Source organism: Eutrigla gurnardus, assembly GCF_963514095.1.
Source record: "Eutrigla gurnardus genome assembly, chromosome: 2".
Classification (NCBI taxonomy): Eukaryota; Metazoa; Chordata; class Actinopteri; order Perciformes; family Triglidae; genus Eutrigla; species Eutrigla gurnardus.
Window position 1 is genome coordinate 18,303,278 of NC_139916.1, and position 24,325 is coordinate 18,327,602.

Sequence of the window (24,325 nt, forward strand, 5' to 3'; positions counted from 1 at the left end):
ATAACAGATATTGTTATAAATAAAATCTTAAAAACATTGTACAGAAAAACCGCAGTGTTCTTTGTCGTGTCCCCCCCGTGCTGATACAGTGAAGAATACTACGAGGAGTGGGTTGGTTGAATCATTTATTAGGCCAACATTAAATCAGACTATGTGCACTATTGACATAATTTCAATTTCAATCCATTGTCTACCGCTTATCCTGTATTCAGGGTCACGGGGGGGCTGGAGCCGATCCCAGCTGTCATTGGGCGAAGGCAGGGTACACCCTGGATAGGACGCCAGTCTATCACAGGGCCGACATGTAGAGACAGACAACCATTCACACTCACATTCACACCTATGGGCAATTTAGAGTCATCAATGAACCTATCCCCATCCTGCATGTCTTTGGACTGTGGGAGGAAGCCGGAGAACCCGGAGAGAACCCACGCTAACACGGGGAGAACATGCAAACTCCACACAGAAGGAACCCAGGCCGACCCGGGAATCGAACCCGGGACCCTCTTGCTGTGAGGTGAGAGTGCTACCCACTACACCACGGTGCAGCCCCTCATAATAATTTCAATTTATGTAGGCAAATATCATTCTTGTTCCATTAAGTTGAGGAACATAAATGAGCATATACTTCATCAAAGAAAGTTAGAAGATAGTGATGATCTTAAACTCTTAAGCTGTAAATGTAAGTGCACCTCAAAGCGACATTTACTCATGATATTAAAAATTACAAGAGAAGAATAGAAACTGCTTACAACACACCAGTATGTGCATTCAAGAACTGTTGCATAAACGTTTTTTTGTTTGTGAAAACAACTCCCTTTGTCCAATTTGCATCGAAACCATCACTCAATGCCTTTAGCCTTCAGCTCCTCCTTGACTCTGCTCAGGTAATCAGGGTCAGGATACCCAAAACTGAAATACAGCATGTACACATGTTAATGAATAACATTTGTAACACTTCAGCAGACATGACGTAGAAGAGAATACACATTTAAGAGAACAGAAAGATGTGTGGACTGTACCATGCCGCTCCTCCTAAAGCTGTCGTTTTGTGGTGAATGTCGTTCCAGATCAGTTGGTTGTCCATCCCAGACGTTCTGGACATCCCGATTGTGAAAATGAGCTTCTGGTTGAACGCCTTCCTTAACAGCCGCAGCACTTCTCTGCCCTCTTCATTGTCTGGCAGATATGCTGTTCTATGAATACCATAATACTGCTTTCCGGGATTTAAATGCTTTTCCTGTGAAAAGGAAAGTGAAATACAGAAATAACTGACAACCATGCTAAAATGAACCTATAAGTAACAAAACTCAAAATATTTAAATGAAGGAATTTACCGTCTGTATTCCACTGGACATATTATAGTTGATGGTTATAGTGCCAAAGCCGGGGAATCCAGGGAGTGATAGTGAGGAACGTGAATCCCTCATTATGCCAGCTGGCTGGTTTCCTTCGATCATGCCAAAGACATCTTTGCAAAGAGGACATATGGGTCCCATGCTGTCCAACAACCTTGCCAGGCAACGTTTACAAAACTCATGTTTAAACTTAAGCTGTTGCTTGTTGACTTGGTGAAACCCAGTGCCACCAAGGTGTTGGGTGAAGCTCATGGGCGATGTGGCAATCTGCTGGTACAGGTGAAGAAGAGCTCTGAGAGCTTGGCTCTCGATCGACACGTTTCCTCCAGAGCGTCTGTAGTGAGCTTGGACTTTGATTTGGCCTTGACTGATACCTGCTTTTTCAAAATCCACACCAAACTTAGTTTTGATCTTAGCTACCTGCTCACGAAAGGAAGTAGTCATCAGCTTCCAGTAGCTCTCCTCCATGGTTAGTCCAGCATTGACGAGAGGGTCGTTGATGCTCACGCCAATGTTCAGCAATGTGTCTTCAGACGCACGCGAAGGCTCTCCAGCAGAAACGCTGCTATTTGTTGACGCGGCTAAGGATTTTCTGATGGCGTCTTGACTTTTTCTCGGCCCACATACGGTCATTTCATCAGAGGATACGGTAAGCAAAAGCTTGTTCTCGTTTCTCTGTGCGAATCCCAGCGCGCCTTTCCACTCTTCTGGATCTATATTCTTGAGAGGAATGACGGAGCCATCTGATTCACCTAGGCACTTCTGGACGAGGTTTGTGAACTCAGAGAGAGCTTTAACTGGGTTTTGATCGTTCTGGTCTCCTTGAAATACCACATTGACTTCTGCCATGAGTTTAACTCCATTCTCCTTCTCTATACGTTTGATTTCCTCCTTGTAGATGTGGTTCACATACCAGAAATGGCCCACCGGGACAGGTAAAGAGTGTGTTTCCTCTCCTGGTGTAGACGCTGCACTACTCTCCTCCCCCAGATGCACTTCCTGCATGAAATACAATGTATTCATTTAATAAACAGCATTCATTTTCTATCTGATTCACGCCGACTGATTTTCTGCACAATACATACAGATTGAGGCTCAGATACGGACGGCAGAGGAGGGTTCATTGAAGCTGCTTCCGGTATTTGTGTCATTAGGTCGAGCGGTGTCAAAGTAATAGACGTGATTGTGACTATTTTTCCACCTTTCCCCTTCAGTGGTTGTCCATTTAGTTTCTGAAGCTCAATCAAGGCTAAAAAGGAAGACAAACATAACGTGAAATAAAAAAGAGGGGAAAAAGCATTGCATTGAGGTGGATGTAAAATCTTGGTAATATACATGTGATGTAATTTGAATGGTCATACTGCACCTGGAGCAGGTTTCAGACTTATCACGGCACTCCCATCTTTAGGGACATCTATGACGGTGAATTCTGCATTGAATTCTTTGTTGTTGTTGGCCCAAGACTGAAGAATTTTCTGCAGTTCTATCTTACATCTCTGCAGTGGAACAGTCTCGGACCACTGGAATGAGAGACTGACTCCAACTTCCTCTTGGTTCTGTTATTAAGTCACCAGAGAACATGTCACTGTTAATGTAACTGTAAAGAACTCGCTTCAACATAACTAGAGAATTGAAAGTGAAAGTAAATGACACCACTGGCACAGTTTCAACGTAGAAAAAGACAGTAACTTTTCTGTCATATTTTGTTTTTGCATGTTCTGAATGTGACACGTGATGATGACACACAAACACCTACCTGCTTATCATGAGATGTTGGAAGCTGCTCGACCTCACTGTCGTCCATATACTACATGATATTTATATAAAAAAGACAATTAATACTTTTAAACGCACACAATGTTAATCACAGTATCTGTAAATGTTCACATATAATCCCACAGCTCCTTTAACAGTTTACACGCGGACTCACATCCATGGGTTCCTCCGTGTCCTTGCTGTCTGACAACTTGTCTTCTTCCTTTAACACACAGCAAATCATCGTGACGTAGACGACAGCAGTTTGTTGTACTTTATGCTGCCAGTTCAACCACTAACACATGTTTCTTTTGTTTTGCTTTTTTAAATTGTATTCCATTTTTAAACGGTCAACATAGTTCAATATAATGTAAAAATGCATTGCTGTCACTCGACTTTAACGGGCCATGTCTCTCACTAACGACACATTTAACACGACGTTAGTAATACGTACTTCATGTCTAGTTTTTTGAACGTACATACTGAACGTAAAATGCGACTTTGTGACGAATACGAGTCGACTCACCTTCACAGGCTCTGAGCTGTAAACGCTGCGTCTTCCCGAGGAATGAAAGTGAAAGTGTACCTCCGCGGGACGTGACGTCACGGACGGCTCCAAACAGAGCCAGAGAGAAACTATAGCTGTTCCCCAGCGACACCATAGAAATGCAGCTGCGGACTCATCGACTTTTTCCTTTTAATACGTGCCTTACTTAGTGTCTTACTTATGGGATAAACACAGACATCCATCCATCCATTCATCCATTGTCTACCGCTTGGGGGGGGGGGGGGGGGGGTGTTAGTGGGTCATGCTATGTAGAGTCGAGGTGAAGTCTGAACAGGTGAGTCTTGAGCCTTTTGCGGAAGATGGCAAATGACTCTGCTGTCCTGACATTAGTCGGGAGTTCGTTCCACCACTGAGGCGCCAGAACAGAGAAGAGTCTGGACTTTGCTGAGCGACATTTGTTTGATTTCAGCGATGGTGGTACCAGCCGGCCAGCTGAAGTAGAGGAGCGAAGTGCTCGCTTCGGGGCATGAGGTTTGACCAGTGTTTGAAGGTAGACAGGTGCTGTTCCATTGATGGCCCTGAAGGCCAGTGTCATCGTCTTGAATTGGATGCGTGCTGCAACAGGGAGCCAGTGGAGGTCACGGAGGAGGGGGGTCACATGGGAGAATTTGGGTAGATTGAAGATAAGGCGTGCTGCAGCGTTCTGGATACGCTGCAATGGTTTAATCACAGAGGCCGGGAGTCCGGCCAGGAGAGAGTTGCAGTAGTCAAGGCGGGAGATGACCAGTGCTTGGACCAAGAGTTGCGTTGCATCCTTTGTGAGAAAGGTCCGAATCCTGCGGATATTGTAGAGGGCAAATCTGCAGGATCGGGCCACAGCAGTGATGTTGGGGGTGCAGGATAGTTGGTCATCGAGGATTACACCCAGGTTCCTCGCAGTTGACGACGGCAATACTGTGATGCCCTCGACAGTGACCGACAGGTCCATGCGAGGGCAGTCTTTCCCTGGGATGAAGAGGAGTTCGGTTTTATTCAGGTTAAGCTTGAGGTGATGTGCAGTTGTCCAGACGGAGATGTCAGCCAGACAGTTCGAGATGCGAGTTGCAATATGAGTGTCAGAGGACAGGGGAAAAGAGAGGAACAGCTGGGTGTCATCTGCGTAGCAATGGTAGGAGAATCCATGCAATGTGATAACAGAACCTAGTGATCTGGTGTATAGTGAGAACAGAAGCGGTCCTAATACTGAGCCTTGAGGGACACCCGTGTCCAGAGAACAGGGTTTGGACATAGAGCCATTCCATGTGACCTGAAAGGTGCGATTTGTCAGGTATGATGTAAACCAGGTGAGAGCAGAGTCAGTTATGCCAAGTTCAGCCAGAGTGGAGAGGAGGATTTGGTGGTTGACTGTGTCGAATGCAGCAGATAGGTCGAGGAGAATGAGAACGGAGGAGTGGGATGAGGCTCTGGCGTCTCGCAGGGACTCGGTCACTGTTAGGAGGGCCGTCTCAGTGGAGTGAGCAGTCCTGAATCCTGATTGATTAGGGTCTAGGAGGTTGTTCTGTGAGAGATAGGATGACAGTTGGTTGTAGGCGGCACGTTCCAAGGTTTTAGAGAGGAATGAAAGAAGAGATACAGGTCTGTAGCTTTGGATGTCAGTAGCATCTAGGGTGGGTTTTTTAAGGAGAGGCTTCACGGTAGCTGTCTTAAAATCCGCTGGAATGACACCTGAGGTGAGGGAGGAGTTGATCAGGGAGGTGAGGAATGTCAAGATGTCGTGTGAGATGTCCTGGAGAAGAGAGGAGGGAATCGGGTCGAGGGAGCAGGTGGTGGCACGGTTAGATGTAACAAGTGCGTGAACATCTTCAGAGGTGAGGGGGCTAAAGCTGGTAAGACCATCCGAGTTGAGAGTTGGGGGAGATGTCTTCTGGGAGGGAATAGGCGTGAATGAGGAGCTGATGTCATTTACTTTCTTGGTAAAGTAAGTTGCAAAGTCATCGGCAGTAAGGGAGGAAGGGGGGGGGGGGGGGTAGGAGGGGTGAGGAGGGAGGAGAACATGGAGAAGAGTTTCCTGGGGTTGGAGGCAGAAGAGTTGATCTTTGCCAGGTAGAAGGCAGATTTAGCTGCCGAAACAGTTGAAGTGAAGTCAGAGAGGAGGTGGTGGTAGTGAGCAAGGTCCTCATGCTGGCCCGATTTCTTACATTTTCTCTTGCAACAATGATCTGTTGGTTCGCAGTGGTTCAGACAGCCAGGGAGGGGAGGGAGATGATCGCGCAGGTCGTGAGATTGGGGGACAGAGAGTGTCCAAAGAAGAGGAGAGTGAGGACATCAGGATGGAGGAGGCTTCCTCTGTAGGCATTAAGGAGAACTGTTCTGAGGATGGTAGCGAGGAGATAACAGTTGAGGAGAGAGTGGAGGGAGTGAGGGATTTCAGGTTGCGGCGGCTGGTGACCATTCGAGGCGTAGAGGGGAGGGATGTGGTGGGCTTCATGGGGAGGGAGAAAGTCACAAAGTGGTGGTCGGACACGGCGAGCGGGATAACAGCGAGTGCCGAGATGCCACAGGATCTTGTGAAGACAAGGTCAAGTTGGTTCCCGGCCCGGTGAGTTGGTGGAGAGGGGGAGAGTGTAAGGTCAAATGCAGAAAATAAGTCAATGAATTCAGATGAATGCAGCTTTCCCGGGTAGATGTTGAAGTCACCGAGGACGACGAGTGGTGTGCCATCATCAGGGGAGCAGCTCAGGAGGGCATCCATCTCATCCAAAAAGTCACCGAGAGGACCGGGTGGGTGATAGATCACTATGATGTTGAGTTTGAAAGGAAGGGTGACAGAGACGGCGTGGAATTCAAGTGTAGATCGGGGTAGGTGGTCCAGAGGAAGGACCTGGTAGGACCATCTGGGTGAGATGAGGAGCACAGTTCCTCCTCCTCGCCCTGTTCGTCTTGGGGAGTGTGAAAACGAGTAGGCAGTTGAAAGGGCAGCTGGAGTGGCAGTGTTTTCTGGGGTGATCCAGGTCTCCGTGAGGGCCAGGAAGTGGAGAGTCTGCAGGGAGGCATAGGCCGAGATGGTGTCCGCCTTCTTGACTGCAGACTGGCAGTTCCACAGCCCCCCTAGTACTTCAAGTTCCTTACCGGTGGAGAATGGTGGGTAGCAGAGATTGGATGGGTTACAGCCTCGAGTGAAGGGTCTCTGGTAAAATCTTCTCCAGTGTGATGTCCTGACTGGGATAAGACACATGGCTGCGAGGGGGGGTGAGATGTTATGCCTACCTCAATGGACTTCCTCGATGGACTCCCGCGGATAGACTCCCTTGTCTTTGTTCAGATGTCTTGACTCCCGCAGATAGACTCCCTTGTCTTTGTTCAGATGTCTTGACTCCCGCAGATAGACTCCCTTGTCTTTGTTCAGATGTCTTGACTCCCGCAGATAGACTCCCTTGTCTTTGTTCAGATGTCTTGACTCCCGCAGATAGACTCCCTTGTCTTTGTTCAGATGTCTTGACGCCCGCAGATAGACTCCCTTGTCTTTGTTCAGATGTCTTGACGCCCGCAGATAGACTCCCTTGTCTTTGTTCAGATGTCTTGACTCCCGCAGATAGACTCCCTTTGTCTTTGTTCAGATGTCTTGACTCCCGCAGATAGACTCCCTTTGTCTTTGTTCAGATGTCTTGACTCCCGCAGATAGACTCCCTTTGTCTTTGTTCAGATGTCTTGACTCCCGCAGATAGACTCCCTTGTCTTTGTTCAGATGTCTTGACTCCCGCAGATAGACTCCCTTGTCTTTGTTCAGATGTCTTGACTCCCGCAGATAGACTCCCTTGTCTTTGTTCAGATGTCTTGACTCCCGCAGATAGACTCCCTTTGTCTTTGTTCAGATGTCTTGACTCCCGCAGATAGACTCCCTTTGTCTTTGTTCAGATGTCTTGACTCCCGCAGATAGACTCCCTTTGTCTTTGTTCAGATGTCTTGACTCCCGCAGATAGACTCCCTTGTCTTTGTTCAGATGTCTTGACTCCCGCAGATAGACTCCCTTGTCTTTGTTCAGCTGTCTTGACTCCCGCAGATAGACTCCCTTGTCTTTGTTCAGATGTCTTGACTCCCGCAGATAGACTCCCTTGTCTTTGTTCAGATGTCTTGACTCCCGCAGATAGACTCCCTTTGTCTTTGTTCAGATGTCTTCGTTCTGATGGCCTGACGCTGCAGCTGACGCTGTAGTGACAGCCTTTTAAGTGCTCAGTTTACCGCAAGTACTGAGTGTGACCCCTCCCTCCAATCAAGTCTATTCACTACAGCTGAGCTGGCTGAAACTAGTTGATTACCCACTTAGCATAGACAGCTTCACAAGAGTTTAAACAACAAGCTATCAACACAAGACTAAATGTTACAACTAGCTTTACTCACAAAATGCCTAAACCCAAATCTACAATTAGTTTCTGACTTACCAACAAGAGACAAAGCAGCTTCCTTCCTTTCTCCAGACAAAATTTGTTTTTTGTATCCGTCTAACCCCCCAAAAACAGTTCCACAAAAGCAAATAGCGAGATGTGCAAAATCTGTTTATTTTTGTTATACCATCTTTAAAGAAACAGCATTGGATCTGGTCCAAAATTGTTGCAAATATACATAAAAATCAAACATACCATTATATAATTGTGAAATAGGTGCAAAACATACATGTCATGTTGAAAAAATGAAAACTTTTTTAAAAATTAAAAATATTTGCAAGGTGCTGTGAAATATAAAATAACTTCCACAGAAGCCTGTCAGATAAAACAGATCCTAAATACTGAAATGGCATTAGCATTCATGAGCACTATAGTCCGACAAACTGCACTTCAAACAAGATGCTTAATTAAAAACATTCTTGCAGCAAAAAAAAAGCAAACAAAATAACAAAATAGGACTTCATTCTTTCTGGACCCGTTCATCTTTCACTTGCTCCACTCAATCTTAAAACTATTATCTCTTCATATAATAAAGTTACCTTCAGTCAACACAAACGTTCACTTCATCCCTGTCAACTCAGCTACTTCAGCCTACGTATCTTTGGTGCGAGTATTGATGTATGAGGATATATAGTATTCTATACTATAGTACACTGAGAGCTGGGTGGATGCAGGTAAGGCTGCCACGGTGGTACGGTATGCAGAGGTGAGAAGGAGGCATCGGTGTGAGCTGCAGCAGTGGCACCATGCCAGGTTGAGCGGCGACATCATCATCATCATCATTATTACACCACAACATCAGCGAGCACAACGACTATTCAGCTTCGTCTTTCAGGTTGAACCTGGAATGAATAGAAGGACGAAGACTAATGAATAGCTGACAGTGAATTAAATTATCAGCAATAATTGAATTAACGGTGATCATTAAACAATGTACAGTTAAGAGATACTTCACAGACACTTCTAACTACTCCTGCATGATAACCAACGTCTCTGCTGTCCATATGTACTCATATGTACTCTATACCCAAAATCAACAGTTTCCTAAAAAGAAATAGCCTCACCATTCTTTGACACCAGGAATCAGGTCAACCTGGGCCAACTCGATCTGCACCTGAAGGACAGGAATGACGTGTTAGCATCTGTATAAGACTTACATGTTATGTATGAGCATTTACATTTACATTTAGGGCATTTAGCAGATGTTTTTGTCCAAAGCAAATTACAATAAGTACATTTGTGAAAAGAAAGAAACCACAACATATCATTGCCGATAAAGTAAGAGCGAAAAAAAAAAAAAAGACCAGGAGGAATCACATGTGACATTCTACGGATGTGTATGATGCAGAACATTTATGATGCAGGTAGAGGTCTCGGACCGACCTGTCCAATGACGTCGCGGCTCCTGAACGAGGCCGAGTTATTCTTCACTGTAACGCTGAGGCGTCTGAACCGCATCTCGTCCACAGACAGCTCGTACTCAAACCTTAAAGAATTTGACAAAGATTAGATGCGGTCAGTAGGAGTAACAAAGATCTTTAGAGATTAAATCTCTATATATAATACAATTAGCTACTTATTTAATTACCTCTCATTGAATTCTGGGTTGAGGTCTCTTTTCTTCACCGTTGTCTTCCTCTTGGTGGCCTTACTCTTGTCTGGCAGCAGCATGAGGGAGACATAGCTGTCTACTCCATCCTTACTTTGAGACAACAGACCTCTGTCCACAGAAAGAGAAAGCATGTCTTAAATAAGTGTGCTAAAGTGTGAGACTATTTAAAAGGCCCAGTATATTAGAGCAGTATAATGCATCTTTGTAAATAAGAACCGTCATCCACAATGTCCTCACTTTGTTAAACACTATGTTTCAATGTAAACACAGTATTTAAAAAAAATAAGAGTTAGAAATTGTGGTTTCTATCAAGTTCTATCTTGGAAACAAACTTGTAAGAAGTTTAAACCAAGCCTCAAATAACTACACTAAAAAAACACACTATTGGAGGATGCACACCTGCAGCCATGGACAATGACGATGAGCTGTCTCTCGTGTGAGGCGTATGAAAGGGACAACTCCACCTGCCCAGGTCCAGGGTCGGCACAGGGCACGGTCCCTGAACTGATCATATCCACCATCTTGGTATCTAGAATCTATCGAAAATAAATTCATAAAAGGAAGAACAAGTGTCGTTGCTGATTAGTTGCCACGTAACATAATGCTGTAGAGTATGTGGGCAGATGTGTCACCTTGAGTTCAGCCCTCAGCAGGATCTGACTCTCAGGTGTGGCCCCATCCAGATGGAACCACTGGTCCAGGACCAGCTGTGGTTCTGCAAGCAGCTCTTTCACAGGAACCACCAGAGATCCCATCGGCTGGTCCCAACCACTGGACAACTGCAATAAAAGAGAGTGAGGGAGTGAAGAAAAAAATCACTCCAACCGTATTACTGTTAAATGTGAGATGCAGAATTTAAAAAAATAAATAAAAAAATAAAATAAATGTCTTGCCTTTACTACAAGCATCTGATGTTTAGGGTCCTGGACCAGGAAGTGGAAATACTCATCCCACTCAGGACTGGTGCTGCGCTCACACAGCTTAAAAGAAGATGGAAATATATGACATCATTATTACAATAATAATGCTAATCTATCAGAGTGAAAACACCATGCATCAAGAGTCTCACTTTGGTTTTGTAGGTCGTTTCACCCAGAACAAGCTCAGCTCCTGCTTTGGGTTCCTTTCCACTCTTCTTCAACTATCAAGGAACAGTAAGGCATTCACATTTTTATAATATGAGAAATCCTTCTCTATTGCATAGTATGGAAATAAAATGCCGGTGCTTACAGGTAATGAATTTGCTCTCTCTATGTGCACGAAGAGCAGAGCAGCGGAGGGCACGGCTTTGTTCTGATAAGACTGGAGAGATTGAAGCTGCATCACCTGCAACGTGGAGCACAGCGAGTTAAGCCCGATGATTATTCTGCAATGTGAATGATGTGCCCTGCGTGTTGGAATGTGACGACACAGCATTATCTAGGAGGCTGTTTTGTTATGGACACGTCAATAGTGCATGTTTAAAGAATGTCTGAATAAACCGGGGAGGTCTGACCTGGTCAAGTCTGGCTGAATGTGACACAGTGGGAACCCATTCCAGTATCAGGTGGACCCGACCAGACTTCACATCATTCAGAGTGTACCACTGCAACACACACACACATACACAGTCAGATAAGGAGCAGGGCAACACGCATTGCAGAAGGAAATGTCACAGAGCAGTTTAGAAATCACATGGCACAGATTTAGATCATGAATTATTGACTAACCTGGTCTGTGTACTGGGATCTGATGACCTCATTCAGCTTAACACTGAATCTGTAAAACAAGCAAATGTTTAACAACAAGATGTCTCAACTCCACTATTGCATATATTAATGCTATTCAATGAAAACTGCAGAGAAGCAATCAAACCGGCTGGATTAATAGAAATAACATTCAGGTAATTGAAAAGTCCTTGTGTGAATATTTCATAAATTCAGCCACATCAAATATTCAGCTTGTGTTGATGCTTGAAAGCTGCTGGACCCCAATGATGTAAACTCACAGGTGTATCTCTGCTAGAATTCTTAGCGTGCAGATCAGTTCACTCAGGATTCAACACCTTTTATCTCGAGTACTATAAGTGACTAACCATTAACCAACATTACGACACACACCTGCCAAGGAAGTCATCGGCATCTAAATCCTTATCAAAGGCTTCAAACTTGATCTCCTGAATGCGGCGGCCATTCACAACCAGCTGTTGAAAACAAACAAACACCCATATTTGTCCAAAATACTGTACATGTGGTGGAATTCAGACCATGTGCGACGTTTAAACTGAGAGTCCTTCGCACCTCATACATTTCCTTCCACGTTGGGTTTAGATTTTCCTTGATAACGTGACTCTTGAACGTAACTTCCCCTATGTTGATCTTGACGTAGGGGTCGCTCTTGCCTTTCACCATGCCTCCCATCAGGTTATCTTTGGCAACCAGATTCTGGGCCTCCAACAGGTGGATCCTCAGCAGCCCCTGCAGGATGAAGACTGTAAATGCTACAGAACATACAAGCCACTCAGCACACAAAATGTATATACTGTATTTCAGAGCAAAGCTAGAAGTATGACTGGAAAAGAGGCATTTTTGCCTAATGTCATAATTTCAGAATAATTGAATAATTTATCTAACATTGAAATTCAACCTTTTTAAGAAAACTACTAAAATAATTTCACTGCCTTTAAGCCACTGTGTCAAAGTAAACTTCTATGAGATAGAGGACACCTTTCCAAGTGTTAATTTGGATTATGACAACTTGTTTTTCTTTAGTAAAAGGTCCTTCCCTCACATCAGACTTCTATACACAAATAATACAATTGTTGACATGTGTCATTTAGTGCCTCCCGTCTGGATAATTCCTGTTTTTTTATTCTAGCTGGCATGACACAGGTGCCTATGCAGAAGTTCAGTAGAACACACGATCCACCAAATCAGCAGAGGAAGCTGAAATTTCCCCAGCAGAACAAAACGTGATATTTGAAGACAAGAGGAAGTTGGACATTAACAGTGTTTGGGAAAAGGCTGGGCTTATTTAGGAAAGCCACATGATTGGGCTGAGACCCAGCTGCAGTGACAAAGAACAAATACCACTGTACAGTTGGTAATTATCTAACTTCCACTCCGCCAATTAACACATAAACGAGACCCACCTCTTCACCAAAGTCCTGGCTGGGGGTTGTGTGTGGTGGAAGAACTTCCGCAGCTTTGGGGCTTTCTGTGACCTCAGCTGGCCCCAGGGTCTCCGTGGGAAGACTAGTCACTGTGGCGTGAGCAAGGTCGCCTAAACCAGGACTACACACACACACACACACACAGAAACTCAGAAATGTAAACACACATATATGTACACACAGCAATGAAGGGGGAAAAATATAAATGGTTTAATTTGCGATGATGAGGAGCTCACCCCGCTGTTTGCATTTGCCGCGGATCAAAGTCTCCTTCCACTGCCACGTCTGACTGTGTTGATTCCTCTTCTGGATCTGTTGGCTCCTCCACCAGCTGAGCAAAATCAGCGGGAGCAGCGTCTTCTGGTTCAGCATCTTCTGGTTCAGCATCTTCTGGTTCAGCATCTTCTACTTGAGCATCTTCTACTCCAAATTGTTTAAAATGGCTGGACATGGAAACCGATCTAAAAATACAAACTGCTGTTACAAAACACCACAGCCAGTCTCGCTAACTTTGCTTTATATTTAAAAGAAACTAAGTGGTATGGATTTGGTGGTTTTTAAATAAACCCAGGGTCCAGTCTGCATAGTTTTGATGTGTATTATTAAATCAGGCACACATCACTCACTCATCTTCTGTCAGCTCTGGGATGATTTTGTCCTCGCTGGCTGTGGAAACGACCATCTCTTCTCTCTTTGAACCAGAAGCTTGTGGAGCCTCAGTCATCCTTGAGCTCAGGACCTGTCAACAAAACATTTCCTGTTGCCTCTAATGTGTACCAAACACAGCAGTAACAATGCCCTGTGTGTGTGTGTGTTTCCTCTCTTACCTTGAGTTCAGCCCTCAGCAAGATCTTACTTTCAGGTAAGGCTCCATCCAGAGGCATCCACTGGTCCAGGACCAGCTGTGGCTCAGAGAGAAGCTCTCTCACAGGGACTACAAGAGATCCCATTGGCTGGTCCCACGCGCTCGACAACTACAGAGATAAGGACACAGTGATGATGTCAGTGAGTGGAGGGGATGTTCCTGACACTAGCAGCAGTCATCAGATACTGCAGGACAACACATTCACCTTTATTATGAGCATTTCCTCTCTGGGGTCGCGGACCAAGAAGTAGAATGCCTCCTCCCACTGAGGTGATCTGGAACGATCACATACCTCCAGATAGAAAGAAAGGAGATTCCTTACACATGGAATAACAATGTCTTTACAGTCATTGTATGGTCGTTCTTTTCAATAGTGCCTCATGTTTGATTCATGTCTTTGTCTCATACCTTAGTTTTGTAGGTTGTTTTTCCAAAAACAAGCTCAGCCCCAGCCTTGGGCTCCTTTCCACTTTTCTTAAACTGAACACAGAAAGACATCAATTATGTGAGTATGTTTTATTCTCTCTGTAATTCAGGCAAAAATTGGGTCAAGATCCAACTTTCCTTTCTTTTTTTTCTTTCTTTTAAAAAAAAAAAAAAAAAGAAGCATTCCTGAGTTATTGCATCATAAAGTCTAACAACGGCACTTGCCAAACGGTCTTCTATTTATAACTCAGAGACTGCACACTTATTATAATGTTTTTCAGTACCAAAATGACAACTCACAGGCAATGAGTGTGCTCTGTCCACGTAAACAAAGAGCAGGGCTGCAGAGGGAACGCTCTTGTTCTGGTAAGACTGGAGAGACTGCGCCTGCATCACCTGCAGCAGAGAATCAAATGAAAACTACATTACAGTGACTCAGCATTGATGTGCACACTGAGCAGGGCATCATGGAATAGCACAGATGTGGAGGGAATAGGCAATTGATTAAGATGATAAAAAATATGGGCGAATAAGGGGAGGAACCCTAAACAAATGATACAAACTGCACTAACCTGGTCCAGGCTGTCATTATGGGACACTGCTGGTACCCACTCCAGTATCAGGTGAACACGTCCAGACTTCACATCATTTAGGGTGTGCCACTGAAACAGAGATGTACACTCAATGAATCAAAGCCTATGATTACACCGCAGCAATGACTAAGATACAATGAGGCATGCAGTACTGACCTGGTCTGTGTACTGGGAGCAGATGATATCTGTCACACTGATTGTATATCTGCTCACAGTGAAGACAGTTGTTTGCACATTTTACACAATTATACAAATATGAAATGCATGATCTGTGAAAATGAGACCAGACACCAAAAAGCATGCAATCAAAATGATTAATATAGTCTAATACTGTGAAAGGTTTGCTTCCATAAGTAATGCTAGTAAACACAGACGAAATAAAACTATCAGCTGAAAGGCACCAAATGCTGATTTGTTCATAATTCAAACCATAAAGCTATATACCAGTAATGTTTCTATATGGTGACATTACTATGGTTTGGATGTACATATGTCGACAAACTGAATACCATGCTGAGGCAATGAAACCTCCACATGAGCCCGTACCTGCCCAGGAAGTCATCTTTGTCCATGTCTTTGTCATACAGCTCTACTTGCACCTCCTGTCCTGCCTGAGGCCTCAGTACCACCTGAGAGAACACACAACAGTTCAAACAGTTCAATTAAGGAAAAAATGCGGTGGCTCATATGAACTTTAATCATTGTGACCTTAACTTGAAATCATGCTTGGAGCAAATCAGACTGAACAGTCCATTCATACGCACCTCATACATCTCATTCCAGACCGGGTTGAGGTTCTCCTTGATCACTTTACTCATAAACGCAGCCCCTCCAACATTGATCTTGGCATAGGGGTCACTCTTGCCCTTCACCATGCCACCCATCATGTTATCTTTGGCAACCAGACTCTGCGCCTCCAACAGGATGATTCTCAGCAGCCCCTACAGCAAGGGATCAATTCACTTTGTACTGATCACTTTTAAAAAAAATAAAAAAGAACTGTGATTGTGTCGTGCCTTCTTGGATGTATCTCATCTAGATCACTATTTTGTGGTGTTACCTCACTGGCAAAGCTGAGGTCTGGGGAAGTATGGGGAGGTTGTGCAGTCACAGGGGCTGGCACTTCTTCCACCTTCTCCTCCGTCACATCGACTGTTTCCTTTACATCAACATCCTCATCTAAGGTAACTAAAGGAGAAGCGTCCACTGAACTTGACCTAAAAAAAACCCAAGATTAGTAATTAAAACATTTCAGTGAGAGAAGGACTAATGGAAAGTAAGGACAGACCTTTTGAATTAATTATCTCACCTCAGCACTCTGTCCATCTCCTGTATTTGCGGAGCAACGGAAGGCACTGAAGTGACACTGGCCTTCGTGGCACCCTGACATTTGCTGGGAATCAGCATCTGCAGTCGAGTCAATATTATTATTGTTTCACTTTGTTAACCAGCTTTGTATCAACATCAGTATAGAATTAGAACTGCCTCAAAAGAACGCGACATATGAATATTAAAGAAACTGAAAAGGATATTCTGGATAGTTACAATAAGTAAAAACTAAATAAAATATAAATACAAAGATAAGGGCTCAAAGAGATTACAGTTACACAGAGTAAGATAATATAGACAACATAATTAAACAGAGAAAATGATGTAGGGATTAGAGACAGAGTATAAGTGATAAATATATAGAGATAAAAAACCCTGAAGGGGAGGCAGAATAAGACAAACAGTGAATATGACCACCTTGAGTTCAGCCCTCAGAAGAACCTGACTCTCGGGTGAGGCTCCATCCAAATGGAACGACTGGTCTAGGACCAGCTCTGGCTCAGACAGCAGCTCTCTGATGGGAACCACCAAGGAACCAATAGGCAAAGCCCAGCTGTGGGAGAGCTGGAGAAACACAATGCAGGCCGTCAGCATGGCTATGTATATATCAGAGCTCACACTCGTTCTGATCCACTTTGATTATGCACCGTAGCCAGCATACCTTGACAACAAGAATATCTTCTCGGGGGTCTCGAACCAGGAAGCAGAATGCCTCATTCCACTGGGGTGATGTGGTACGTTCACACACCTTCAGAGACGCAAGAGTCAGTTAATATTACTGACAGCTATCATGTCACTATTGCAATATTACAATCGGTGCTGAAAAAGTCTTACTGTAGTTTTGTGGGTCGTTTCTCCAAGAGTCACCTCCGCTCCCACTTTCGGCTCCTTGCCACTCTTCTTAACCTGCAGACAGACACACAATGACAATAACAGCCCACCTATTCCAACATTAAATGCATCTCCCTTAACACGAGTAGAAAAACACTCACTGGTAAGCTGCCTGCTTGCTCCATCAAGACAAACAGTAGGCCTGCTGAGGGAACTGCCTTGTTTTGGTAGGACTGCCTGGAATAGAACTGAAGAACCTGAAGACACAGAAACAACAACATTGAGAACGGATAGAGCTTATCAACAACTGTCCATTCATCCGTGACTCTTCTGGGAATACCAACCTGGTCTAATCCGTCTGGCACAGAGGCTGTTGGGACCCATTCCAGTATCAGGTGAACTCGACCAGACTTCACGTCATTGAGAGTGTACCACTGAGAGAAGAATCAGGACCCGTGTTATATGTTACAGATGTATATAGAGATTGATAAGGCTTATTAAAGCGCGTTGGAGAGCTGTGCATCCATGGGGTGCAAGCCTTCTCGTTCACTTATTCTGACCTCACTCTCTGAAGCTAAACATGCAGCAATGTGGCAAGGAAGACTTCTCACCTGATCAGTGTACTGTGAATCGATGATGTCCTTCAGACTGACCTTCAGCCTGTGTGTCAGGACATGTGAGATTAGAATGCATTTTTACACCGTTTATTTGTGTTTCATCATTAAATTATTCATAGCTCTTGTACCTGCCCATGAAATCATCCTTCATGTCCATGTCTTTATCAAACACCTCCACATACAGGTCTTGGCCTGGCAGCTGGGTGAGAATCACCTGAGGGGTGAAGGAATGAAAGGAATTATACAGCAGACATTTAAAAATGCATGCTAACGTTTATTCATTTTAAAACTGTGTTCTTTCAATAAATAACCGTGCGTTATTTACCTCATACATCTCGTTCCACGTGGGGTTAAGATTACTCTTGATAACCTGACTTGTGAATGTTTCCCCACCGATGTTGAGCTTGACGTAAGGGTCACTCTTTCCTTTTACCATGCCCCCCATCATGTTATCTTTCGGGACGAGGTTCTGCCCTCCGAGCAGGTGAATTCTAAGCAGTCCCTGTGAAAAAAAGATTACAAATACATTAGAATAAGCACGTGCGATGTAAGAAAAACACAAATCGTCCATCCAGTGCTCCATTACCTCTGTGGCAAAGCTAGGATGGGGGGAGGTCTGCTGTGGCAGCTGTTTGGACATTCCAGTCTCCAGATTAGATGACACATCAGATGGAATACGCTCCTCATCTAAATACAGGACCTATGTTACATAAGAGAAGAGAAATAAGAGAAATAAAATGTGCCTTAAATCCCACACTCGTTAAATCTTAATTGATTCGTCATCATTCATATGAAAAAAGTTTGATCAAAGTTCATTTTGCTTCTATGATTAATAAACCTTTTTTTTACGTATTTAATGAGCATTAATAGGTCCAATACGGTGCAGGATTAGTGAATGGGTCTGGTTGACATTACCCTGAGAACTGCGTTGATATAGATGCGACTGGCAGATCCAGAGTTGTCCAACTGGAACCACTGGTCCAGAGAAAGATTAGCATTGGACAGCAGACGGGACAAAGGGATGGTCAGACTGCCCAATGTCTGCGTATGGTCAGCGTCCTTCACCTGGTTAGTTTACCATGAAGGAAAGCCACAATGAGAAACCACAAGAAAAACTCAGTGTTCAGTGCAGAGAAGCTGATCTTATAGGTCGTTACCTGAATGTCTATGTCCTGCTTGCGAGGATCTTGGATGAAGAAGGTGAAAGCTTCCTCCCACTCTGGATTAACGGTTGTGTAACAGGTCTAAATGTAAGAATAAATACTGTAGTATGCATATAAAATATATTGTTAAAATGTGACACAATATAGTTTTATAATGGGCTTTCCCAGTAGATATACCTTGCTCTCTCTAGTGATGTCCTGCACAGACAACTGCACCATGGGATTGGGCTCTTTATTTCCCTTCTTCATCTGAAAGATTCAGTTAGAAATGAGTGTATGAGTAGACAGTGAGGCATGTGAACAATGACATTCTGTACCCAGAGAGCAATACATAGACTTTATCTACCACACTGACACGAGGTTGAAGTGAATAATAGGGTTACCATAGCAACAGCACAAATAACCGACAGGAAACAGCACACTCATGGCATAATCAGGAAGTACATATCTGCATTGAACCGAACCACAAAGACCGAGATTCGTGCCAAAGATGCTATACTCTTTCTTTCGTGTGTGATATGAGACTGAAGCAGATTTAACAGCCATGGATAAAGTTAGCCACACGCATCCACACTGCAATGAAGGGCAACGGCTTAGAGGCCAAGACAACAAATTTGTGGAATGCCAAGCAGGCAGTTACAGCTCTGCCCCAGTTTAACCACACAAAGGAAGCAGCTCTGAGCTGAGCATGAACGTGGGCAGATAGGGGAGAGGGATTTGACTCACAGGAAGGGCCTCAGCCTTGTCCAGATATACAACCAAGATGGCTGAAGAAGGTGGATCAGCAGTCTTACTGGGGACGCTTTCATTCCTCTTCAGGATCTGAGGGATAATCGCAAATAGGTGATTTTAGAGTATACGTGACTTTTAAGAGTAATGCATCAGTGGAAATAAGTGACTCAAACCTGCTCCAGTCGATCAGTGCTCGGCAGCAGGGCCAACCACTCCAGTCTGAAATGAACCCTTCCGGAAGGAGTTTCTTTTAAAGTGAACCACTGAGAAGACAGCCAAAGGCATACATTCACGATCAAAAGATTTAAAACATGCTTTAAAAAGCTCGATAAAAGCTTTATACTTACATCATCGACAACTATGGATTTCTTCACAATGCCCAAATCCAATTTGGTCCTATATGGAGGAAGAGTGGAAGACAGAATTCATTAAAAAGGAGAAAATCTACTGCTGCAGACAAAAGGATCATAGAATAGAAAGCAGACGATGTAGCTTTTAAAAGTACAAATACATGCTTTGATTAAAAGCAAGTAGTAGTAGTAGTAGTAGTGTACTCGTTCCAACTGGCCAGGAAAGGTGACAGATGAAAGGTGACAATGCGAGATTCGACGTAGGCACACAAGAGACATGAATATACAAGTACCTGCCCAGGAAATCATCCTGGTCTGTGTCTTTGTCAAATACCTCCACCTCCAATTCTTGACCAGGCACCTCATGGACTATAACCTGATGTACCAGACACACACAAGGACATGAAGACTGACAGAGGGATTTGTATGGACGTTTGCTGCGGCCTCATGCTAACATGAATGAAAATGAACATTTGCAGCGCCGGTCAACGGTCTCACCCCTCAAAAAGTGAAGATGGTATATGATTGAGTCTTCCCATGTCTGTGCAATGATGACACTACTTTCCGGCTCCCTGTTCTTCTTACCTCATATATCTCTCCCCACTTGGGACAGTCTGTGTTGTCGATGTGTTTGGAGGTGAAGGTCTGAGGGCCGACCCTCAATATGGCATAGGGGTCAGACAAGCCAGCCATGACCCCTTTCACATAGCTGTCCTGGGCTGCGAGATTCTGTGCCTCCAGTAGGTGTATGCGCACCACACCCTAAGAAAGGAAAAAAAGGACCAAGATATAAGATACTTGTATATTATAGTATATAGTCTTCCTCTATCTGTAGGTGTCTATTCAGGCTTTACCCTAGGCAAAGGAGAGCGTAGTTGGGCCAAATGCAGGCCTGGAACCAGGGGGACAACCAGACGGTTGGGCAGCACCAAGAAGGAGGCAATGGCATCCATAATCATGCTGTCAGACATCACGCTGAGACAAAGACATCACGTTTTAATGGCAACAAACTGCTGTACACATTAATAACATATCGTGAGGGTGAGGTTATGATCCTATTAATTACCAACATGTAAACCAATGAAAGGTTGTTTCAGCATGACTCACTTTAGTCCAGGGATGTCCAACAAATTAGTCAGTCCAGTCCAATTGATGTCTAGTTTCTGGGGGGCGATAAGACAAGAAATGTGATATACGTAGCAAATCAATCACGACTGATCAATAGCATGTGAGACGCTACTAAGATACATGCTGGTGGGTGGGGGGGCAATAATATAAGGACAAATAGAGGTGAATGTAGATGGACGTACTGGTCGCTGGATGAAAAACATGGTGACTGCCCCCACTATGGGCACGTCTCCAATCAGAGGCTCCAGAATCACCCGCATCATCCCATGGAGCTGAGGACAGAGGAGCAGAATGAATTAAAACGTGGACAAACAGTATATTACAATTATCCCTTTAAGACAGGCAACATGTTTATATCAACTGTAATTCAGTCAGATTATACCTTCAAGCTTGAAAAGAAGACAGACCTGTATTCCTTTGACTCCAGCTTTGCAGAAGTATCTTTTCACCTCAACATTGATTTCTACATCGCCAACATAGCTGCGGATTGAAGAACAGAAAAGTCACTTACAACAACGCCTCCTAAAAGCTGGAACACCAAGGTGCCAAAGAGCAGAACGGATAAGCGTTCACCTAATGTAGAGATCTAGCAGGACTTGTCCTTTGTCATTCTCAGTGTGAGCCTTGATCCCTACAACTTTCATGGCCTTCAGCAAACAAGAAAACACATTTTCAGCACAATAAAAAAAAAAACAGCATGCATCATTTGTGTGATACTCTCTGTCATATCATAGTAAAGCCATCAGGGGCATCACCTTGTCTCCCATATCCACTTTAGTGATGTTGAGTGTCTGGAGGTGGGTGCTTGACGCTCGGATAGATGGCGTGATGGTTTCCACCAGCAGCTTCTCAAGGTATTGGCCGACAAACGGCCACACCTGCTGCAGCACCTGGGCGGGCCAACAAGGACGTGGTTATGAATTGTTTTCATTGGAAGGACATGTGAATTAATATACGGTATATACTATATATACTACTTCTTTAAGAAAACGTGGTCAGTTTAGCCACACTGTAACAAAACGGTCTGCCAAATGCCTTGGCCTCCATTAGCAACAACTGAAGAATGACAGAGACAGCTGCAGCCAGCGGAGTCTCCTCAGCTGTTAGTCGTCTGCTTTGAGTCCTCACATATACCACGATCAGTCCTCGCTTTTTACAACATGGCTATGCTGCGACATAAACATTTGGTTGTTACGTCTTTATACCCGTCAGGGAGCGAACCGTCTTGGTTCTGCTTGTTTGTGTGACTTTGGTTGGTTTCGGCCTGGCATAAGTGGAGAGTGAGTCATCAGCTGCTGTGAAGGAAGCAGCATGAGCAACAAGGGAATCTGCTGACCTCCCCTCCAGTAACCAGTCTCAAATCTCTGCTTTGTCTGGCTCTCTGGTGCTTAGATCTCGTGGTTTTGTTATCATGAATACTTGTATCACTGTATATTGATATTTGTGCCCCTTGGGGGGCTGGGAGGGCGGGGGGGACAATGGCTGTAGTTTTATTTAGTTAGGGGAGCTGGAAAGCTCCTCCTCCTTCCTTCCTTTGAGCGAGCCTGTAATGAAATGGAAATGTTGAGAGTGCTGCCTGGCAGCGGGCCTGCTCTCTGCAGTACAGACAGAGTGGCTATGATAACGGGGGTGTGGCCTTTTTCTGGAACATGGCAGCAACAGCAGCGCTACCATCTATCAGCTAGCACCAGCTACTAACCGAGCACGCTCCACCAAGTGTCAATCAACACAGCAGCTGAACAGAGAAGGAAACACTAGTGCCTTTTGTGTAAAGTAAAGAGTGACGAGATGCAGCGAAATAGGAAACCGCTGATTATGTTTACCTTGTTCAGCCACTCGACCTTCTCAACATCTGGAAAGCTGACCTGAAGGAAAGAAAGACAATGAGTATACTTAAATGATGCATAGGGCCTAATAACCGAATAGGGAAATGATTCAGCCGGAGCTGATGCAGGTCTGGAAATGTCATCAGGAGCACTGCTGATATCATCTGGGTGCTATTAATACTGTGCCAATATTTCCAAAAGAAAAAAAATAAGTTTTTTTTGGTCACATGTTCATGTGTCATTTATATAAATCCTGTCACATGCCATTTCTTGTGCACATAGTAACATGGAGACGCCCCCCTTTCTGAATCCTTCAGTGAGGAGAATGCACGCCGTCAAGAAATCACTAGACTCCCTCAATGAGATTAAAAAAACCCGCATCCACAGGAACCTCGTTTGGGTGTGGCCAGATGTTCTCAAAAGTCAAAACAGGCCCATGTGGGTTGCAGCGATTTCCGTTTTAGGTAGCATACTCTCAGGACTTTGAACTTGCAAATGCAAGACTATTATACTTCGTGCACATTTTCCTTTACTTAAAGTGGCACCGAGGATTACTGAGTTGTTGCGATGCACTCAGAATTGAGTTTGTTCCTCGGCAGCAAATTAGGGAAGTGTTTTCACAGAAATAAAAAGGAAGCACAGAGTTCTGCCCACCTGCATGATTCAATTAGGACCTACAGCATACATTAGGGAAACAGTGAAAAGAAAAACACTCCCATAAACCCCCACTAAAAGTAGACGCGTCACCAGTATAGTGTATAGGACAAAACACATAATTCCTAGTGATATTTTGGGTTATTCTAGGGAAGAAGGAAATGGATAGTTGCTGTATAAGTCAGTGATGGATGACGGGAGTTTCAGGCTCGTTTCTTACCCACGCAGGGAGGCCTCGCTTGCTTTTGGACACTTTGGTGGATGCGTACTCCTCCTCGTTGTTGAGCAGCTGCATGGCTGACCTCAGGCGCGTCTCCTTGGCTTCTCGGGCATGTTTCCATCCCGTGTAGACCATCATCCCGAACACCAGCAGGCTGGTGCTGACCCGGTAGTAACCGGCCAGGTAAACGGGCAGCAGGGCGCCGAGACATTTCCCGAAGGTCCAAAGCACCGCGACCGCACTGATCCCTCTGGGTTCGGGACCTCCTGGCTCCGCGGCACTCAGCGCTTTCTCGTCGGCGTCGCTCGCAACCTCGGCGCCCTTCGCTTCACTCGGCTCCGGCTTCTCGCTTTGCATGGTGATATCCTCCACTTAACAGTCTCTAACGTGATACCGTTGGATAAGAAAATAGAATAAAAAAAAATAACAAGCGTTTAGGCGTTCGAGAGGACTTAACGCCAAGTTACTCTAACGTCTCATCTCTGACGTCAGCTAGCTACCGTCTGACGTTCCCCCTCGCTAGTTCAGCGCTCGTGCGAGTCGCATCTTTTTAAACGGTATTATATTGTTATGGTTGATTTTGAGCAGTCTGACTGACTAATGGACGGGTCCCGAAGAAGTGGAGGACGAGTTCTGCCCCTCACCCAGTCCCGTTATCTGGAGGACACGCCCACTGGGGGAAGCAACAAAAAATAAAACCACGCATCTTTGACTCTTTCGCTGCTGCGACAAGACCGTCGTCTCATCTGTAGGAATTGACAACTT

At 44.6% G+C, this 24,325-nt stretch overlaps 2 protein-coding genes across 2 annotated transcripts; both read right to left on the reverse strand.

Annotated features, from left to right (window-relative positions):
• Window positions 1-558: 558 nt before the first annotated feature.
• LOC311029796 (uncharacterized protein) lies at window positions 559-3,681 on the reverse strand. Its single transcript, XM_084035152.1, has 8 exons — window positions 3,640-3,681; window positions 3,289-3,336; window positions 3,115-3,165; window positions 2,725-2,914; window positions 2,444-2,607; window positions 1,338-2,357; window positions 1,023-1,240; window positions 559-912 (listed from the first exon to the last, which is right to left on the reverse strand). The coding sequence occupies exons 2-8, from the start codon at window positions 3,292-3,294 to the stop codon at window positions 843-845; spliced, it is 1,719 nt and encodes a 572-aa protein (XP_083891278.1). The 5' UTR covers window positions 3,295-3,336; window positions 3,640-3,681; the 3' UTR covers window positions 559-842.
• A 4,476-nt stretch (window positions 3,682-8,157) lies between these two features.
• LOC311030807 (extended synaptotagmin-1-like) lies at window positions 8,158-24,182 on the reverse strand. Its single transcript, XM_084036812.1, has 51 exons — window positions 23,561-24,182; window positions 22,684-22,725; window positions 21,616-21,750; window positions 21,434-21,507; window positions 21,268-21,340; window positions 21,043-21,132; window positions 20,840-20,895; window positions 20,587-20,707; window positions 20,318-20,494; window positions 20,026-20,108; window positions 19,730-19,778; window positions 19,556-19,645; window positions 19,377-19,472; window positions 18,828-18,899; window positions 18,645-18,731; window positions 18,403-18,552; window positions 18,074-18,187; window positions 17,813-17,989; window positions 17,616-17,701; window positions 17,482-17,530; window positions 17,215-17,304; window positions 17,032-17,127; window positions 16,874-16,945; window positions 16,701-16,787; window positions 16,457-16,603; window positions 16,020-16,117; window positions 15,771-15,927; window positions 15,475-15,651; window positions 15,257-15,339; window positions 14,867-14,915; window positions 14,690-14,779; window positions 14,418-14,513; window positions 14,100-14,171; window positions 13,897-13,983; window positions 13,654-13,800; window positions 13,453-13,565; window positions 13,063-13,287; window positions 12,806-12,947; window positions 11,955-12,131; window positions 11,775-11,857; window positions 11,385-11,433; window positions 11,171-11,260; window positions 10,906-11,001; window positions 10,745-10,816; window positions 10,569-10,655; window positions 10,308-10,454; window positions 10,075-10,211; window positions 9,652-9,783; window positions 9,447-9,549; window positions 9,128-9,177; window positions 8,158-8,905 (listed from the first exon to the last, which is right to left on the reverse strand). Exons 1-51 carry the CDS (start codon window positions 23,915-23,917, stop codon window positions 8,878-8,880), a joined length of 5,457 nt encoding a protein of 1,818 aa, XP_083892938.1. The 5' UTR covers window positions 23,918-24,182; the 3' UTR covers window positions 8,158-8,877.
• Between the last annotated feature and the right edge of the window lie 143 nt (window positions 24,183-24,325).